The sequence below is a fragment of the Labeo rohita genome, unplaced genomic scaffold (assembly GCF_022985175.1).
Source record: "Labeo rohita strain BAU-BD-2019 unplaced genomic scaffold, IGBB_LRoh.1.0 scaffold_964, whole genome shotgun sequence".
NCBI lineage: Eukaryota > Metazoa > Chordata > Actinopteri > Cypriniformes > Cyprinidae > Labeo > Labeo rohita.
The window spans coordinates 9166-30884 of NW_026129925.1; the positions used below are offsets into that span (position 1 = coordinate 9166).

General features: G+C 39.0%; 1 protein-coding gene across 1 annotated transcript; it reads right to left on the minus strand.

Annotated features, from left to right (window-relative positions):
* Positions 1–6424: 6424 nt before the first annotated feature.
* On the minus strand, positions 6425–21469 carry LOC127162549 (erythroid membrane-associated protein-like; the record flags this gene model as incomplete). Its single annotated transcript, XM_051105339.1, has 6 exons — positions 6425–8409; positions 8769–8795; positions 10628–10663; positions 12634–12780; positions 20893–21000; positions 21197–21469. Coding segments are annotated over 6 exons (1127 nt in total), but the record flags the coding sequence as incomplete, so codon positions are not given.
* Between the last annotated feature and the right edge of the window lie 250 nt (positions 21470–21719).

The window sequence follows — 21719 nt, forward strand, 5'->3', positions numbered from 1 at the left end:
TATAAGAATATTATTGTGTGTTATGTTTTTGGTAGTGGAGGGGTTCGTGGAGTTTTTTCAGTTTCAGCACATGCCCCTCAAAAGGTCTGTGCACGGCCCTGTACCTTGGGATGTCATGATTGACCAATCAGAATCAAGCATTCCACAGAGCCGTGTAATAATTTAATTTAAAGCACAGTCACCACAAATTCAGACTTAACACCTCTTATTTATTTTGAGATCATTGTGAGGTTACATACAGATTTGAAATCATAACAAGAAATAGTTTAATAGCTATGATACTGGGTTTGAAATCAAATGTTAGCATAGTTATGACAGGAAACACTAGCATCTAACAATGCCTTGGAAAAAACAATTAATGTTAAAAAATAAAGTTTATGCATAAACCCAAATAGGAAATAAAACAGTTATCGAATAAGCATTTGTCCTATTATGTGTCCTAAATTCCTGAAACAGTGGTGTCTCTTTTTAGAGCAGTCAATGCAATTTATGAAAGAAAAGTCAATTAAATATGTATGTGGGTGTTGGTATGTGAAAAAATTCAGATGTAATCCTCTTTGTAATCTCTGGCATTTTTTAAAAGTAACTGTAATTTAATTACACATTTTTTCTCAGTAACTGTAACTAATTACAATTACATTTATTTTGTATTTAAATAACGTAATTCCATTACATGTAACTAGTTACTCCCAAACACTGTCAACTGTATATATCTATCTCTTTATTCAAGACATTATTATGTAACAGGCCGCTCATCCTGAAAGCTTATAGTTTTTTACATACATGTTCTGCTCTGGAACATGGATGGGTTTCATTCATACTGGACGCCAGAGGGCACCCTTGAGCAGAAAATTCACATATGTGTCAAAGAAGTATCACTGATGACGTTCTGTTCCAGCTTCTCTAATATGGATAAAGGCATAACATTAAAAGTTTTGAATGATGAAACATAAGGACAATAAACACTCGTCTACAATAATATATGGTTTATTTGTGTTCTTCAAGCCATCTCGGGTATTTTCATAATGATTTTTATAACAATATTTGTAAGCCATAATCGACATACAGTATAGAATTTATTGTCTGCCTCATTCTATAATAAGAATCCACATCACAAAAGGAAGTTATTTCAAACACTCGACTGATACTGTGAAGTAAAAATAAGTTATAATGTTCTCTATTGTTGGACAACAGGTTTAGAAAGATTTATCATTGCATTTCATTAGAATGGAAGATGCTCTGCCTGTGTTGCTTTTTCAAATACAAGCGGGGAAGCGTTTCCTCATCTCAGCACGTGAAATCATGGGCACACACAACAAATTTCGAGAGAAATAAAACAAGGAAATTTAAACGCAAAACCGAAAAACCGCAATTCACAAGCGCGTATTGAACCGTGGATGTTATACCGAACGGTTCGATATTATATGGAGTATTGTGATATCCCTAGTGTTTACAGTTGCCCTTTTGCACTATTAATGCACTATTTCCTATTTAATACTGTATAGCCGCTTTGTCACAATTCTGTATTGTTAAAAGCGGTATGTAAATAAAGCTGACTTGACTTGACTTCTTAACATTCATTAGTTTGGCCTCAGAATACTTACACATACACTTACCAAATACATTTCAGACACACTACTGTCATTTTCTGTTATAGGAAAACTTGTTAAACTGGTAGAAATGCACAACATAAACTATCACACATGCACAAACAGATACAGAAATCTGTACATGTAATTTCAGGCAAATGGATGCTAAATTTGTTGAAGTCCTGTTTCACAATTGTCTTTAGTTCTGCTGATATGAGAATTCAAAAGAAGCTTGTAAAGTTATCATTACTGACTTAGTTTTTCTTTTTTGTATCACTGAACAACCTAAATGACGACTCAAATAGTTTTTTTTTTTTTTTTTTTTTTGCTCAAATTGTTGATGATAACTCAAAATGTGACATTTTCACTTTTGGGCCTTATTTTATGATAATTGCAATAGTAGTGTTTTATAGTGTTTTTAAGTAAAAATTACAAATGTAAATTAAGAGAAAAAAAATATATATACATTGTTTGGATGGTTTAGGATTTTATCCAGTTTATATTCTAGGCTTAAAAAACAATAAACTCTAAAATGATCATAAATGATCTCAATTATGAATTTGAAAAATTAAACAGAGCTAATTTAAATTCTTTTTTCAGATCTGTAATATTTTAATAACAATAACTGGAATACACTTTCATTTAAAATATGAAATACTATCTAAAGCACAATCCTGGTTATTGCAGTTATGCATTTGTTTTATGGTAAATCAGTGTGGTTTTATTGTTGTAACGTGGAGAAACGGACGAGAGGCGAGCGGATCCATTTGCGAGCCTTTATTATTGGGACGAGACAGATACATAGTCGTACAGGCAGGGTCAAATCAATAGTAACAGGAGTGTCAGAGGCGAGACGAGAGAATAGTCCTTTATAACAAGCGATTATCCGAAAAGGCAGGCGGCGTACGGTCGAAAACGGGGAACCAGGCGAGGGAATCAAAAAACACAAGGAACTAGAAACCAGAGAACGCTAAACAAAGAGAGAAACACTATCAACAATCCGTGACAAGCATGGGGAAAGACCGGGGCTTTTATGGTGCTGCTGATTGGTCACATGTGCTGACGCAATCAGCGTGATGCATGACGGGAGATGTAGTCCGGGGTGTGGTACAACAGTCAGAGTGTGATGATGGGGTGAGAGTGACCTCTGGTGGTGAGCGGACAGCGGAACACCGACCAGATTCGTGACATAGCCCCCCCCCAAGGAGCGGCTTCCAGACGCTCCAACAGCAAAACTGTCCTGGGGAGCAGTGGGAGGGCCAGGAGACTGAGGCAGAACCGGTAGGGAGGAAGCCTTCCAGGGGGGAGCAGGAGGCGCCGAAGCCCTCCAGGGCGGAGCAGGAGGCGCAGGAGCCCTCCAGGGCGGAGCCGGAGGCGCAGGAGCCCTCCAGGGCGGAGCCGGAGGCGCAGGAGCCCTCCAGGGCGGGGCCGGAGGTGGAGCAGGAGGCGCAGGAGCCCTCCAGGGCGGAGCAGGAGGCGCCGGAGCCCTCCAGGGAGGAGTTGGAGGCGGAGCAGGAGCCCTCCAGGGCGGAGCCGGAGGCAGAGCAGGAGGCGCAGGAGCCCTCCAGGGCAGAGCCGGAGGCAATGCAGAAGGCGCCGGGGCCCTCCAGGGCAGAACAGGAGGTGCCAGGGCCCTCCAGGGCTGAGCAGGAACCCGCATAATGGACTGGGACCTGGGGAGAACAGGGACAGAGGAGGCAGACACAATAAGGGGAGAAGCAGAGTGACCAATGGATAACGCCGCCTCCCTAGGAGGATCTACAGCCGAAGCTGACACCGCAGGAGGCACTGGTGTGGCTTCTCCGACAGGGAAGGCCTCTGGAGCAGACTTGAGATCAGACGGGACCTCTGGAGCAGGCTTGAGATCAGACGGGAGCTCTGGAGAAGGCTTGTAAACAGACATGACCTCTGGGGCGGACTTGTGAACCGACGTGACCTCCGGGGCAGACTTGTGAACAGATGTGACCTCCGGGGCGGACTTGTGAACAGACGTGACCTCCGGGGCGGACTTGTGAACAGATGTGACCTCCGGGGCGGACTCGTGAACAGACGTGACCTCTGGAGTGTAGTGTGCGGCCCACATCCTGAGAATGGTGATTGCCATCACACTGGCAGACATCATGTGACTTGACTCTGGGCGGTCAGACGAGACGTGACTTGACTCTGGGTGGTCTGACTAGACGTAGTGAGGCTCTGGACAGATAGACGAGACGTGACGGGGCTCTGGAAGTTCAGACGAGACGTGACTTGGCTCTGGGCGTTCAGACGAGACGTGACTTGATTCTGGGCCGTCAGGCGGGACGTGACTTGACTTTGGGCCATCAGGCGGGACGTGACTGGACTCTGAAACAACAGCAATACCTTGACTTGGCTCAATAAGTGCTGCTGTGACTTGACCTGACACGTGAAGTCCAGCGATGATTTGACTTGGCCTGTGAGGATCAACGGTGACTTGACCTGGTTCGTGGTGACTGGCTGAGGCCTGACTTGGCTTGTGAACATCAACTGTGACTTGACTAGGCTCATGGAGATCTACTGTGACTTGACTTGGCTCGTGAAGATCAGCTGTGGCCTGACTTGGTTCGTGGAGATTGGCTGTGACTTGAACTGGCTTGTGAAGATCAATGACTTTACTTGACTCAGGAACCACAGCTGTGGCTCTGCTTGACTCAGGAACCACGGCCTTGACGTTGTTGGACTTGGAAGCTTGACTGGACTTGGAAGCTTGACTGGACTTGGAAGCTACAGCTTTGGCTTGACTTGACTCTGGGACAACAGTCGTAGCTTGACCTGGCTCAGGAGACACGGCTGTAACTTGACTTGACCTAGTATGAACAGCTGCTGTAATGTGACTTGACTCGTGGAGAACAGGTGTGACTTGGCTTGACTCGTGGGGGACAGCTGTGACCTGGCTTGACTCGTGGAGAACAGCTGTGACCTGGCTTGACTCATGGAGAACGCCAGCTGTGTCTTGACTTGACTCTGTGTCTTGACTTGACTCTGTGTCTTGACTTGACTCAGGGGTAGCCGCCGTGGCATGAAGGAGCGCCATTTTAGCTGCCCATACCGTCATTAGGGGTGAGTCCAGCACGTGGGCCATCATGACCACAGGTGGCGTCCGGGTGCTGACCACAGGTTCAGGAATGGCAGCCATCTTGTGGAGTGGCTTGGAGAAGGCGGCCATCTTGTGCAGTGGCTCTGGCGTGGCAGCCATCTTGTGCAGTGGCTCTGGCGTGGCAGCCATCTTGTGCAGTGGCTCTGGCATGGCAGCCATCTTGTGCAGTGGCTCTGGCGTGACGGCCATCTTGACAGTGCTTGGCTCAGGAAAGATGGCTGTAACTTGACTTGAGATAGGAGCAATAGCTCTGACTTGACTTGACACAGGAAACACAGCTTTAACCTGACTTGACACAGGAACAAGGACCGTAGCTTGACTTGACACTGGAACAGCAGCCGTAGCTTGACTTGACTCCGGGACAGCAGCTGTAGTTTGACTTGGCTTGGAAACTTGACTTGACTCAGGAAACACAGTTGCAACTTGACTTGACTCAGGAAATGCAGCTGTGACTTTATACGGCTCTGGTATAGCAGCTGTGACGTGATGAAGCTCCATTCTCGCCGCCATCTTGTGAACGTCTCCTCCGTCGGCGCCATTTTGTGAGCGCACACCTGCGCGGCCGCCATTACACGGGCGGGTTGCATGGCCGGCGTTACCGCGATGTCGCGTTGCCTCCCCGCGACACCCACGGTGAGCGAGGAACCGCTGATCTGGAGTGCAATGTTCAGATACTGGCTTATAGTCCAATGAGGTTGATACATAGGCATTAATGAGCCGAAAGGTTCAGAGAGTCCTCCACGGAAAAATATCATCAGACACAGATCACTCATCGAAGTCTGACGTGCTAACGTATAAAAGTCCATAACATACTCCTCAACTGGTCGCTCACCTTGTTTGAGGAGAATGATCTGTACTGCGGGGTCCGGATCTGCTGGATCCTTGTTGACCGATTGTTCTGTAACGTGGAGAAACGGACGAGAGGCGAGCGGATCCATTTGCGAGCCTTTATTATTGGGACGAGACAGATACATAGTCGTACAGGCAGGGTCAAATCAATAGTAACAGGAATGTCAGAGGCGAGACGAGAGAATAGTCCTTTATAACGAGCAATAATCCGAAAAGGCAGGCGGCGTACGGTCGAAAACGGGGAGCCAGGTGAGGGAATCAAAAAACACAAGGAACTAGAAACCAGAGAACGCTAAACAAAGGGAGAAACACTTCAACAATCTGTGACTAGCATGGAGAAAGGCTGGGGCTTTTATGGTGCTGCTGACTGGTCACATGTGCTGATGCAATCAGCGTGATGCATGACGGGAGATGTAGTCCGGGGTGTGGTACAACAGTCAGAGTGTGATGATGGGGTGAGAGTGACCTCTGGTGGTGAGCGGACAGCGGGACACCGACCAGATTCGTGACAATTGTGTTCATGTGTTTTCTCAACACCTGTAACAAAAAATATGATGATACTGATTTTTTTTATTTATTATTTATTTATTTTTTTTTGGAGGGGAAAAATAAATCTAATTTAAGAATTAAACTTTTTACCTACTGAAAAAGAGTAAAGAATCACATAATGAGCACATATTAATATGTAAAGGTGATGAATGAAAGTTGTTACAGTACCGCACTTACATCAGGCATTAAACTTTTAGAGCTTTGTAAACTCTGATTATCACTGAATAACTTCAGAAGATTTAGACTACAGAACTTGCATTTATTTGCTTTGTTTAATTATTTATTATTATGACACTTATTTAGTCCTTATAATGATGGTGAACATTCAGAGATGAGGGAGAGTAAAAACTAAATACAGGATTTATTACACAAACAATAAACCAAGAACATGGAACAAAAACCAAGAAACAAGTGCAGAACTGAGGAAACCTACAGCACATTCAGTGATGGACAAGACCAACAAAGACCCCAGGAAACATGAACACAAGAGCAAACAGACTAACAACAAGACACATCAGGAAACTAATCAACAAGAAAACTACAACAAAAGAACTACAAAAAGAACAGGAGACATGAACAAAATAGTGCTGAATGCAACGTAAAATCCTGATAACAAAAACACAAGGCACACAAAACTGGGTATACAGTATATAACAGTCCTTTAAGGAGCTTGGCACTAAAGGTCTATTTTGTATCTATTTTGTACAGACATGAAAACAGCGTTGGAAAGAATTCAATGAAATACAAAATTCAAAATCAAATGAAAGTGAACAACTGAAAGTGAGGAACATTCATCAACAAACAACAAACACTATTGAAGAAGGAGCAGTAACTGTATGATCTTCATGATGTTTTCATTCATTTTCTGCTCCAGATCAAAACATTATTCTTGTTAAAATAAAGCATCAGTCTTAAGAAAGTCATATAGGCATAATTTATTTTCTTTTATAAATTCTTTTCAGTCATTTAAGCAGAAGTTTTTAAATCAAAATAATTGATAATTACCCTTATGTATCCAAATTTTTGACTGGTAGTGTAAATAATATTTGAGATTAATTGGACTGAGAAAGCTGACTTACTAAAATGCTATTTAAACATATTCTTCTTCTTCTGCTGACTGTAACTAGATCAGGGTTCCCCAAATCTGATCCTGGAGGGCTGATGCTCTGCACTGTTTAGCTCAAACCATGATCAAGTTCACCTACCTGTGATTTCTAGTGATCCTAAAGACATTGATTAGTTTGTGTAGGTGTGTTTGATCAGAGTCAGAGTTAAACTGTGCAGGACAGCGACACTCCAGGACAAGATTTGAGGAACCCTGATCTACAGCTTTAACTTTACAATCAATATGTATAGCGTCTATGATACTTACCAGCAACTTCATAGCAACACTCTAGCAACCATCCAAACCAACCTAGCTCTGTGTACCCTAGCAACCACATAGCAACACCACAGTAACCGCCTCAATAATCTAGCAACCACATAGCAACAGCCTAGCAACTACCCTGAGTACCCTAACAACTGCATAGCAACACCCTAGCAACCACCTGGACACCTTAGCAACTGCATAGCAACACCCTAGCAAACTACCTGTGTATCTTAGCAACCACCCTGAGTGCCCCATCATATAGCAACCCCATCGATCGATCTATCTGATAGATTGTTTTGCCTTTAGGCTGGCTTTCTCAAACCAAACTATCTAGTTATTGCTGTTACCATTTTTATTGCATTTTCTTTTATTACAGTTGATCATGTAAATTCACTGATCTCATTAGTAATTATCACAGATGATCAGTGGTGTGGAGTTTACATTACTCTTATACCCCAAACTAACAAATGGATAGAGTTTCTCATTAAAAGATTGATCAGTGAAAGAGTAGATATGAGACATGGACTTCACATCATTAAAGCAGACGAGACCCTTCTCATAATCCACAAACACACCGACCCTCTGAGGATTCACATTTAGAGAAAAAGAGTAAGCAGAAGAATCACAAGCTTGATACTCTCTATCTCTCCATCCCACAATCCAGTATCCATCCTCAGGACTCAGACTGATCCAGCCTTTCCTGTTAACAGATTCTCTGGTCACTCCTAAACACCACTCAGTTTGTCCCTTCACCTGCACCTCAAAGTAAAAACACCCTGAGGAGAATCCACCCTTCCCAACAACACTAAGATCTCCATCAAATCGGCCTTTGTTTCTATCCACTCCTTTCACTTGTCTGTTTCCAGATCTCACTTGTTTCCCATCATCAGACACGATGAGACCTGGATGAGCCGTATCAGCATCCAGAATCACATCCACTGCAAAATTATTGAAAATTCTGCTTTAAAGATGAGTTTATAATAAATACATTGACAATTATTTATTTTTATAGGAATCATGAGAACTTTACAAGACAAACAAAAACAAATATACAAAATCAATTGTAAATAAATGTCATATTTAATGTACATTATATTATAATTTTGATGTTTACATTTGATGTTCATTTTGGGATCCTCTTGTGTTAAATTAAATCTTTTTTTTGTTTTTTTTGGTCTTGCTTGTATTTAGTCATGCATGTAAAATAAATAATTATAATAAATCTATATATATTTTATATAATTATGCCACAAAACAAGCCTTTAATTCAAATAAATAATTATGCTTTTTTACTCACCCTTATATGATCTTAAATATGTAAGTGCTGAAAATGGAAAGTATGAAGTGATAAAGGGTTCATAACAGAAATCATCATTAGATCAATAGTGAGATGAATAATTTCAGTCACTACTTGAAGACTTAGTTTATACAGTATATCTTATAATAAAATATAATTATGTGTACAGGTGCATCTCTAATAAATTAGAATGTCGTGGAAAAGTTAATTTCAGTAATTCAACTCAAATTGTGAAACTCGTGTATTAAATAAATTCAGTGCACACAGACTGAAGTAGTTTAAGTCTTTGGTTCTTTTAATTGTGATGATTTTGGCTCACATTTAACAAAAACCCACCAATTCACGATCTCAACAAATTAGAATACTTCATAAGACCAATAAAAAAAAAAAAAAATCATTTTTAGGGAATTGTTGGTCTTCTGGAAAGAATGTTCAATTACTGTATATGTACTCTATACTTGGTACGAGCTCCTTTTGCTGTAATTACTGCCTCAATTCGTTGTGGCATGGAGGTGATCAGTCTGTGGCACTGCTGAGGTGGTATGGAAGCCCAAGTTTCTTTGACAGTGGCCTTCAGCTCATCTGCATTTTTTTTTTTTTTTTTTTCTCTTGTTTCTTATTTTCCTCTTGACAATACCCCATATATTCTCTATGGGGTTCAGGTCTAGTGAGTTTGCTGGCCAGTCAAGCACACCAACACCATGGTCATTTAACCAACTTTTGATGTTTTTGGCAGTGTGGGCAGGTGCCAAGTCCTGCTGAAAAATGAAATCAGCATCTGTAAAATGCTGGTCAGCAGAAGGAAACATGAAGTGCTCTAAAATTTCTTGGTAAACGGGTGCAGTGACTTTGGTTTTCAAAAAACACATTGGACCAACACCAGCAGATGACATTGCACCCCAAATCATCACAGACTCTGTAAACCTAACACTGGACTTCAAGAAACTTGGGCCATAAGCTTCTCCACCCTTCCTCCAGACTCTAGGACCTTGGTTTCCAAATGAAATACAACACTTGCTCTCATCTGAAAAGAGGACTTTGGACCACTGGGCAACAGTCCATTTCTTCTCCTTAGCCCAGGTAAGACGCCTCTGACGTTGTCTGTGGTTCAGGAGTGGCTTAACAAGAGAAATAAGACAACTGTAGCCAAATTCTTTGACACGTCTGTGTGTGGTGGCTCTTGATGCCTTGACCCCAGCCTCAGTCCATTCCTTGTGAAGTTCACTCAAATTCTTGAATCGATTTTGCTTGACAAGCCTCTCAAGGCTACGGTTCTCTTGGTTTGTTGTGCATCTTTTCTTCCACACTTTTTCCTTCCACTCAACTTTCTGTTAACATGCTTGGATACAGCACTCTGTGAACAGCCAGCTTCTTTGTCAATAAATGTTTGTGGCTTACCCTCCTTCTGAAGGGCATCAATGATTGTCTTCTGGACAACTGTCATATCAGCAGTCTTCCCCATGATTGTGTAGCCTAGTGAACCAAACTGAGAGGCCATTTTGAAGGCTCAGGAAACATTTGCAGGTGTTTTGAGTTGATCGGCTGATTGGCATGTCACCATATTCTAATTTGTTGAGACAGTGAATTGGTGGGGTTTTGTTAAATGTGAGCCAAAATCATCACAATTAAAAGAACCAGAGACTTAAACTACTTCTGTCTGTGTGCATTGAATTTATTTAATACACAAGTTTCACAATTTGAGTTGAATTACTGAAATAAATGAACTTTTCCATGACATTCTAATTTATTGAGATGTACCTGTATACATGTATGAATGCACAGTGTATTCATTCATTGTTTTGCTAAATAGCTTAAAAGTAATGAATTTATATTTTAATAAGATCATATAAAACATTCACCTTTAGGTAGAATTGTCTTCAAAAGTTGATCACGTTCTAAAGAAAATTCAGAAAAAGATGAGAAAAGAACATTATATCATTTTTATTACTCTGACAAACAAGTTATGATCATTCAGTTGTGTTCACGTCACACAAGTGTACATCAGGGGCCGTGAACCCAAACATGAGGCTGGTTTATCTGACTAGCCATGTAAGTTTCAGTTTAGTGTGCTCCAACTCTGGGTTTTAGGTAACATGAAAGTGGTTTGGCTTTTAGCAGTCTTCATTGCCATAGTAACTTACGCTCCACGGGTAACCTGGTCCAGGACAGGTTATGTTCTGGTTTAGAGATCACAAACTGAAATTTGACCAATCAGCTTTAAGGAAACTGACTGTAATGTGTAGCCTTGGGTGAAGCGCATGGTGATGGAGAAATCCAAAATTGATCTTTAATTATAAATCCAATAGAACATAGGAGACAACTAAAACAACTTCAAACTATAAACATCAATGGATCAGTGGAAACAGAAACAGGTGTGGGGCTAATTAACAATCAAACTAAACAAGAACAGGAAAATGACCAAATATGGAACAAGAACTAAAGCTGGGGGTAAAATACGGAACACAAAATCCAGAATCCTGACACAATCTGTGAACACAGAATCTGTGACACAAAAAAATCCACTCCCTCAGTTTCTCTTGGTCCAAATTAAAAGGCAATACATGGTAAAAGAATTTAAAAAATAAAATGGATTTTTTGTACATTTTTTATCTGGATTTTAGTAATTTAGATTATTTATTGTAATTATTTTATATGATTTACATATTTTTTTTTACCCGTAATCCATTATCATTTTAACCATTTCAGTTTAATAGTTAAAGCTAGAGTCTGAAACTTTTTTTGAGTGTTCATAAATTTACAAAATGTATATAATAAGTTGATACATCATGAATCCATTTTCCAAACTGTGATTTTGTTTATGCTGCCAACTGCCCTGCCTGTAGCTTGTAGTTTCTGTCTATACTGACCCAACACGGCCCCTACTTGTGTGAAAATATGAAGAGTTCATCTTGAAAATATCATCTTGTGCGCTGCAATTAGTGTCCAAAGAATCCTGCATCACCATGCCACTCTAGGTCCCTACAATACAGGACAGATCATTGCATTTCTAGATGCACTACATGCAGTTGTGCAGGACAGACCAGAGCAGCCCAGGTTTGTTGTCATCTGGGATAATGTTACTTTCCACCGGGCGGCTCTGGTCCGAGATTGGTTCAACAACCATAACCACAATTTTATGCCTGCCCCCTTACAGCCCATTTCTAAATGCAATTGATGAATTATTTTCAGCGTGGCAGTGGAAAGTATATGATCGGCAACCACATGTCTACATGACTCTTCTGCAAGCAATGGAAGAAGCATGCAAAGACATTGAGGTGGGATCAATCCAAGGATTCGGCACACAAGGCGATATTTTCCCCCGATGCCTAGCCCGCGAGGACATCGCCTGTGATGTTGACGAGGTCTTGTGGCCAGACCCAGACAGAAGGCGGGATCCATAAGCCGTTGTAAGATGTTTCCATAAGATGTTTCCTTAGTTCTAGTTTTCCTGCCTGTGTTAATTACTGTGTTTGTTGTCTTGGCTACTGATTTAGTTACACCTGTCCTATGTTTAAGTAGTTATGGCTATGTGTATTTATATCCTTGGTTTTGCTTTGTTATTGATGTTATCTTCTCATTTTAAGTTGGTTGTTTAGTTTGCTGTGTTTATTACTCTTTCTTTTCTTTTTCTTTTTTCTTTTTTTTTTTTTTTTTTTTTTTAATTAAACCCAGTTTTTATTAAATCCAGCTTTCTGTTGTCTTTTTCAAAACCAGACCTGAAAAAATATACATTATATAAACAACTGGTGACCATTTACTAGACTCAAGACATACACAAAATAAATTAATATATAAATTAGTATTTTACTGCTAAAAACAGACTTTAAATGAATAATGAATTAATAATATAATTAAGACAAATTACCTTGTTGTATTTTCCTCTTCTCATCCTGTAGCTGATTGTTTTCCTTCTGTATCTGACTGTCTTCATTCTTTAGTTGACTGTGTTCATCCTGTAGTTGACCGCCTTCATTCTTTAGTTGACTGTGTTCATCCTGTATTTGACTGTGTTCTAAAGAAGATTTACAATAAAGACAAGTGAAAACATAATTCAGACAACAAATACAAATATAATTTGTGATTGATGAACAATAATAAATTACAGGACCATATTCACAAAAATATATGAATGCACAATGTCTGTTACTTAAGCATTTTGTGGAAAAAAACAGACTTAACATTAATACTGAATTAAATTATCTCACTATTACCACTATTACCAAACTAAATTTTTTTGCCTCAGTAAATGAATTTCTGCTTATTAAACTAAACTGTTTATTAATAGTTAGTAAGGTAGTTGTTAACAGTCTAATATCTGCTTTATAATACTAATAAACAGGCAATATGATTGTAATATGCATGCTAATAAGCAAATAGTTAATAGAGAGAACTGGTCTCTAGTCTAAATGTTACCAAATTATTTAATAAAGACCACCAAAAAAAAAAAAAAAAAAAAGTATCCTCAACATAATATTTCATCATATATGTGATAACATATCAAAAGAAAAATGTATAAACAACTTTTTTTGTTTTACATTTTTGTAACATAATAATTTTTTTCATAACACATTATATTATTTTCTTTTTTTATACTTTATTATGTCTGTCAATTTTACAAAAAACTAATTTAATACAATTATACAAAACAATTTTTTTCTTTGAAGACATAATATTTTTTTACCAACGGTTATTCCTCATTTTTCCTTCTACTTCATCTTCCATCTTCCATTTTTTCTCCTTTTGTGGTAATACCCACCACCAACACATTAACAAAATAGATAAATAATAAAAAATAAATAAAAACAACATTTACATGTATAGACATTTTACATATGAAAAATAGGGGGAAAAATAAAAATACAGAACACAGTCACATATTCATATCAAATCTCTTATTGTAACGGGGAGTGAGAGGGGAGAGGTGAGCGGATCCATACGCGAGCCTTTATTTAAGGGACGAGACAGATACATGGTCGAACAGGCAGGGTCAAACAGGTAAATCACAGGCAAGATGTAGAGAATAATCCTTAAGACAAGCGATAGTCCAAAAAGGCAGGCGGCGAGACAGTCGACAACGGGATAACCAGGCGAGAGAACAAACACTGGAAACTAGGAACTCGGGAACAAGGAAACTAGGGAACACTAACAATAGAACACAACAACTACTCAATACTATGTGGCTTGCATGGGGGAGGTCCGGGGCTTTTATAGAGCTGCTGATTGGTCACAGGTGTTGACGCAATCAGTGTGATGGGTGATGGGAAAAGTAGTCCGGGGTGTAGAACAACAGTCAACGTGTAAAGATAGGGTGAGAGTGACATCTGGTGGTGAGCGGACCGCGGAACATTGACCAGATTCGTGACACTTATTATCCCTAATTCCTAGTAATTTAAATGTTATTCAAACATCAACTGATAATAATATTTAATAATTAAATAAAATAGTAAACAAATAAATTAAGAGAGAGGGAGGATTATGTAAAAGGGTAAAAAATATAATATGTTGTTGTTAATATGTTTTGTCAGCATTTCATACCTTTTCCATACAGTGTACTTCAGACACTAAGTCTAACCAGTCACATATTGCTGGAGATTCTTGCTTTCTCTAAAATGTTGTTATTGCTTTAAGAGCTGTGATTCTCAATATTCTAAATAAGTATAACTCATCTTTACTAAGCAGCACAGGTCGTATACCCAAAACTATATTTTGTATTTTTATTATATTTGATTTCTTAAAAGTGTCTTCTATTACCTGAAAAACGTTGCTTCCAATCTCCTTCTGTTATTTTATTACATAAACTCCTTAATTTCTTTGAATATATTATTTATTTCTTATATCAGGTTATCTAGTCTATTGATTTTAATAACTTTAATTATAAAACGCAACAGAGGGTGATCTTCATCTATTTTTTTTTATTATTATTATTATTTGAATCTCATCCTTTAGATAATATCTTATCTGAAGATATTTGTAAAATAATTTCCCAGATAATATATATATCTGGTCCTGTACGCCAGTCCGCTCGCCACCAGAGGTCGCCTTGCCATTTCAACAGACTGTTGCACCACACCCCAGACTACATTCCCCATCAGCAATTGTGCTGATCAGCTGCACCCAATCAGAGAGACCCTATCCTTGGCTCTGTATGAATGAATGACGGAGACGCGGCTTTGTTTACTACACAAACAGGGGCGTCGTAGTTGGGTGAAAAGTGGGACTAAATTACCAGGGCCCCAAGTGGGGGGAGGGCCCCTGAGGAGTGAAATTTTATTTTCCTTTAAATATAATTTTAAGATCACAATAAATGTTGTTAACTAATGTAAAGGCTAATATTTTGGGTAAATGCATCAGTTGATTGATGTATTAAATGGTGTGCAAGTACATACAGTGTCTGAGGACAGGCACCCTCTCCCTTGCACGAAATGATTTAGTCCACCTTCACCGGGCTTTTTGACTAGGCGCATCTGAAGTCGCGTTCATTCTGCTGAAGCGGCAGACGGCAGTGCATAACTGCTATGGAAGATGACGTCTAAGAAAGCTAAATCCGGTTCTCAGAAAAGAAAAGAGAGGCAAGAAAGGGATAAAAAAAAGAAATGAGGGAAAGCAACTGCTAACAGACTTCTTTCCCAAGAAAGGTGAGCCCAAAATGTGAGAGCAAATAGTCTACAAATGAACTCCTTTGTTATACATATAAGAGTTCTTAGATTAGTGGTTAGTTGTAGGTAGTTGTGAACCTCGAGCTTACGGGGGCCCATGGCCACTGCTTGTGCACAGGGCCCAGAATTTGGTGCTACGCCCCTGTACACAAATAGTGAAGCACAGGTGATTTTCGGCCTCTGCGTCTAATTATATGACGACATGAACGCATAAACTTAATCTCCAGAACTGCTGTAAGAGTCACTTCATATAAATTTTACCAGTTCATTTGAGAAAATTAGCATCATATAATAGTGCAGTGGGCCCCTCTTTTGCAGAATAAACAATTCATTTACACAGAAACATAAATACAACTTCAGAAGGATTTTGTAATAATTAAAATTCAGTGTGTGACAACTTACTGAAAAAAAAAAAACAAGGAACTAGTCACTTTTAGAGTAGAAACATTAAACGTAAAGCATGCAGCTTTACTATGTACTATTTTTGTACTTTGTAACAGCATTAATTGTTTTTTTTTAACAGATTTTATCATATTTTCTTCTCTTTGTTGTAGTTCCAATCGTTGAAGTACATTCATCATCCACTTTACGTTTACCTGGCTCTTGTTGTCTTTTCAAAAACCTGTCCATGCTTAGAGCAGAACTATGTCTATGCGTCATTCATTCATAATTTTACTCGACTAACGGCGATTCTCATTTCTGATATCAATTGCACCATCTAGTGGTCTGTTATTTTACGACAAAAATGGCTACAATTGATAACAGACAGGTGCAGCGGGTACTGCGAGTCGTCTTGAGGTAAAAAAATATGATGAAATTCATATTTAGTGTGAAATTATTTACATATGTGTCAAGTAGTCGTATAATAAGCAAGATAATTTTACAGTGGTGTCTTGTATCACCCTGAAAATGTTTCTTTTTACATAAAAATCGAGGGATGTACCGAAATGAAAATTCTTAGCTGAAACTGAAACTGCTTTGTAATAATTATTTATTATTTAATTAATTAATATAATAATTTTGTAAGACTTTTTAATTAAACTCAGTAATAGTAATAATACTGAAAAAAAAGCACAAGCCAACTTTTATAAGCCACATATATATATATATATATATATATATATATATATATATATATATATGTATATGTATATATATATATTGACTAATTATCAAAATAATGCATAGTCCTACAAAGCTATTATTATCAGAGCACATGAGCAGAGCATACCGTCACGAGAGGGCATTTGTATGGGCCGTGAGCAACTCAACAGAAATCACATTCATAGAGCGGAATATTGAGCGGAGCGTCACACATTGAGTGGAGCGCGCTGAATACTGCCGGACTGCGCGGCAGATATTTTCGGCCATGGATCGCGGAAGCGGGGGGGCCGCCGGGGCCTGGGCCCGGGTAACTTTTGAGGTCTGGTACAAATTATGACATACATGGGCTATAGACGCATATAGATTCTTCATTAAAAGTTCGCGATCTCGATTCAAAAACACACAATCTTATTGCTATGATGATGACTGCGCCATGTCTATAAAACATTTGAAATCGCAATCACATCGGAATATTTAAACCTGCTTTCGCGCCACCGCTGATCCAGAGAGAGCTCTGCTCATGTAAGTTAAGATTTATGTTTAAACAAGCTTCACGAGCAGGATACACGGTATAGGCTACATTTCTGTGTTGCAAACATTAAATAATAACTTAAGTATTGGGATAAATGTTCATTATAGCCCAGCACGGGCCTCATATATACAGTATGTCCTAGCCCGGCCCTTGTCAGACAGCTTATCAGAATTCTCGGCCCGAGCCCGTCTTCACCCAAAACACCTTATACTACTGTTTCATCTATTGAAATAGTTTAGTATTAATGGCAAAGTGACTTATATTTCGTTTTATTCTTTTGTTAAGTTAATTTAGAAAAAAACATTTGGAGCATTTTTGTTCATTAAATATAGGCTAAGTTTTTGTTTTTTAAAGTAATGACCAAGTGGTCAGCGAAAGACTGATCCGACACATTGATCAAACACGCACAGTCTGTTTGATAAATTTTGCCTTCTCAAATCACCACTTGCCTAAAATAAGATCTATAGATATAGGCCCTAAAAGAGTTCAAGTATAAAACAATGTTAGTTTCAACGTTAAACAGATAAATGTGCGCTATTAGACGCGTACCCAATCGTTTGTGCCGAGAGTAGAAGCTAAAGCCGAATTGCAGGAAATGGAGGCCCCAGCGCGATTACTTGCATTTTTTTTCAGTGGAAACAATTTAAAAACAATTTGTTACGTCATTTTTGCTCGTAAAGGTAAGTGTAATACATCATTCGGAACTGTTAAGGGTCTTTTGTTTGTGTGCACTCACAATATCAACAAAACGTTGCAAACGGTGCTTTTATTAAATAAAGAAAACAAACATGATGCGCTTTCTGTCGTCTCAATAGGAGCTTCACAAATATTAACGGAAACTCAGCGAATACAAACCTCACAGACATGATACATATATCTATAGAAAGCTTGAAATTATTACTTAACGAAACAAGACTAATTCTCTTTCACAAAAACAAAAAACTCTTCAATATGTAATCTGTAAAGATGCATTTCTCTAAAGGCGCGTCCAAAGAGGAGATGGTGAGTCAGGATCCGCAACTTACTCCTTGGGAAAACACTGGTTTGTTCATAAATAATTAAAATATCTCCTTTCTATTTCCCCCGACACGTTCATTGTAATTACGTTTGCCGGAGCTGTGTGGGAAGTTGCAGCCCATCTTCCAGCTGCCCTGATTTGCTGCTGCTGACGGAGACACTAAACGCTTCCGGAGTCGGTCTCGAAAGTGAAAGCGAAAGTGAAGTCTCGTGTTGTTTCCACCAGCGCAGAAATTTGTTTTCATCACCATAATTGGTGTATGTATAAAATATCAAAATAAGGATAAGCCTAGAACAGGCCCGAAACCCAGCCGCGTCTGAACTATGACCTGAAAAGCCCGGACTTATTTATAACATTTTAGAGATTGTATAAATTGACTCATTTATAAAGTTAAATAAAACATTTTTAACTAATAACTATACTATTAATACTGTTTTTAATATTAAAATGTAGACCCCCACCCCCCCACACACACACCTTCCCGGGCCCCCCCTTCTTTTGATACGTTCCGCGATCAATGTTTTCGGCCATTTATCTCTTTCGAATTTCTATAAAAATCGGCTGTACATAAGCCTTGCCGCGCCTCCCTTATCATAACTCCGCGCCCCCCCAGTTTGGGAACCACTGTCATTGTGTATGCACACAAAAACTAACCGGCAACCTGTCAAAATAAATGTAATGTTTAACATGTAACAGAAATGTATTAGTCTTGTATTACTTTTGTACAGCATAATGTAGGTGTTTAAATATTCCTATTTCTGGCTAATTTAAATAAAACAATTAAATGCAGAAATTATAATAATAACAGAAATAACAGGAAAAAAAATGTTTGTTTGGCAGCAAATAAAAGGGTTTAATTTTAATTTCATTAAAAATAAATAAATGATTAATGTCTGTATTTGATTATCAGAAAAATTAAAACACAAGAATTTCTTTAAAAAAAAAAAGACTTATTTTTTATAGAAATGTTTGTTATTACACAGAGAGTAATGTACCAAAAAAGTACTGTGCTGTACCCTGACATCTTGGCAAATTTAAAAGTGCTGGCTAATGCTAAACGTAAATTCAGTAAGATTGTTATTCACGTCGGCACAAATGATTTCTGACTTCGCCAGTCAGAGATCACTAAAAATAATGTTAAAGAGGTGTGTGAATTTGCAATTATGATGTCAGACATTGTAATTTGCTCTGGCCCCCTCCCTGCATATCGTGGTGACGAGATACATAGCAGACTGTCGTCACTAAATGGCTGGATGTCTAAGTGGTGCCCGCAGAATAACACAGGTTTCATAGACAATTGGACAAGTTTTTGGGGCAGACCTGACCTGTTGAAAAGAGATGGTCTTCATCCCTCTAGGGGTGGTGCCACTCTTCTCTCTAGTAATATGGCATATAATCTTAGAGTTTGCACTTGACTAACTGGGGCCCAGGTCAGGAAGCAGAAATCAGTTATTTCTCAGCACATAGATATCACCTAGATAGAACCGGAGCAGTGGGCAGCCATATTGCTATCACTCTGGTGCCTGGGGAGCACTTGGGGGATTGGTGCCTTGCTCAAGGGACTCACCTCAGTCATGGTATTGAGGGTGGAGAGAGCGCTGGTTATTCACTCCCCCCCACCTTCAATCCCTGCTGGACCTGGGACTCGAGCCCACATGGTGCCCACTCGAGCCCACAACCTTTTGATTACGAGCCCGACTCCCTAACCATTAGGTCATGGCTGCCCCAACTGAAAGGTAAAGGGGGAGGTGTTTCTACAATTTATAGCAATATTTTCAGTGTTTCTCAGAGAGCGGGCTTCAAGTATAAATCGTTTGAAGTATTGGTGCTTCATGTAACATTATCCAGAGAAACAAGTGTTAATGATAAATCCCTGTGACGTTTGTACTTGGTACTGTATACAGGCCACCAGGCCACCAGGCCACCATACAGACTTTCTTAAAGAATTTGCTGATTTTCCATCTGAATTAGCGTTGGCTGCAAATAAGTTCTTAATAGTAGGTGACTTTAACATCCATGTTGATAATGAAAACGATGCACTGGGAGCAGCATTTCTAGACATTCTGAATTCTATTGGAGTTAGACAACACGTGTCAGGTCCCACTCATTGTCGAAATCATACTCTAGACTTAGTAGTTTTCACACAATGTTATAAAAGACAAAGACAATATAACATTAAAGTACAAAGAATCAAGAGCCCAACTAAAGCGATCACTGATCACAACAATGGTGGTTTGTTGAAATTTCAATGTTTGTTTAACATTAATAGCGGGAGCTAAATTTATATTAATTCAATGTCATTAACATTGACAAATCAACTACTTTTAACATTGATTCAATGGTTGCTTGGGGGTAGCCCTATTAAAATATTGTTCTGGCCAGTTCAGGGCTGGTTAAAAGTTACTATTTGGCTGAGATTTGGGCCAGTTATGACTCATGTGTGGCTCATGTCTGTAGTCCAGATCCGGGCCACTCAAGGGCCATAATTCTTTGCTGCACTTGGGCCAAGTGTAACTGCTTGCTTGGCCCAGAGCTGGGCCAGATGTCAATTGCTATGTGGGTGATGCCCTTTTGCATTATTGATGCACTATTTCCTATTTAATACTGTACAGCCGCTTTGTCTCAATATTGTATTGTTAAAGGCGGTATATAAATAAATGTGACTTGACTTGATTTGACTTAAATCACATCTGTTTATAGCTGTGCATTTACTGAATGAGCTCTGTGCTACATCTAAATGATTGCCTTGAAAATTATCCCTATACTGCTTTATTTACATAAATATATAAAATAACAATAATTCAAGAATTTTACCTCTGTTTTTATGAACAAACACAGCTATCAGTATTCCAGCAATCACACTGAGCACAACAAAAACTGAAATCAGGATGATTGATGTCCTCCAAGAACTAAACCTTTTACCTATAAAACAAAACAGTAATTAATTACACTGTGTAAATCAAACATATTTGATAAGATGATTAAAAAAAATCTATAATGTTGACTTCTGAATGGTGTATAGAAGTGCTTCAACTTTATGACATAATGGACTGACAATCATAAAATCTTTTTACTGAATCAAAAATACCATGAGATCACAAAAACAAAGTGTACTTACTTGTGGTGATAATCTGTGTTTCCAGCACGTGATGTCTCAATTTGACTCTGCAGTGAATCTTGTCGTCTCTGTGATGTACAGTGATGGTGTGTTTCACTCTGAATCCGTCTTCATTTCTGTGTGTCTCTGTAGTTTCTGAAATCAAACTGATTCCTTCACTGTTCAGCCACTCAAGATCAGGTTCAGGATACCAACCTTCAGATTCACACTGTAAATGAAGACCTCCTGAATGATCAAACCCATCTACAGTGATCACTGGAGGACGTCCTAAAACTTCAGACCAACAAGAAGAACATGCAGTTGTTGTTCTGTTAAGTTAGTTAGAGCATGTTAAGGCTGAAATAAACTACATGACTTTTGCCCCGATTTACAGTCCAGAGGATATCAAACATGTTCGATTTTTTCAGGAGAGCACATATCACACGTCTCCAACAATGTTCACCTTTCTATGTGAGTTTGATGTGATCCTCAGGTGTTTAGTGTATGATGGCCAGTTTTCCTTTGTAACTATTACAAAGTCAGT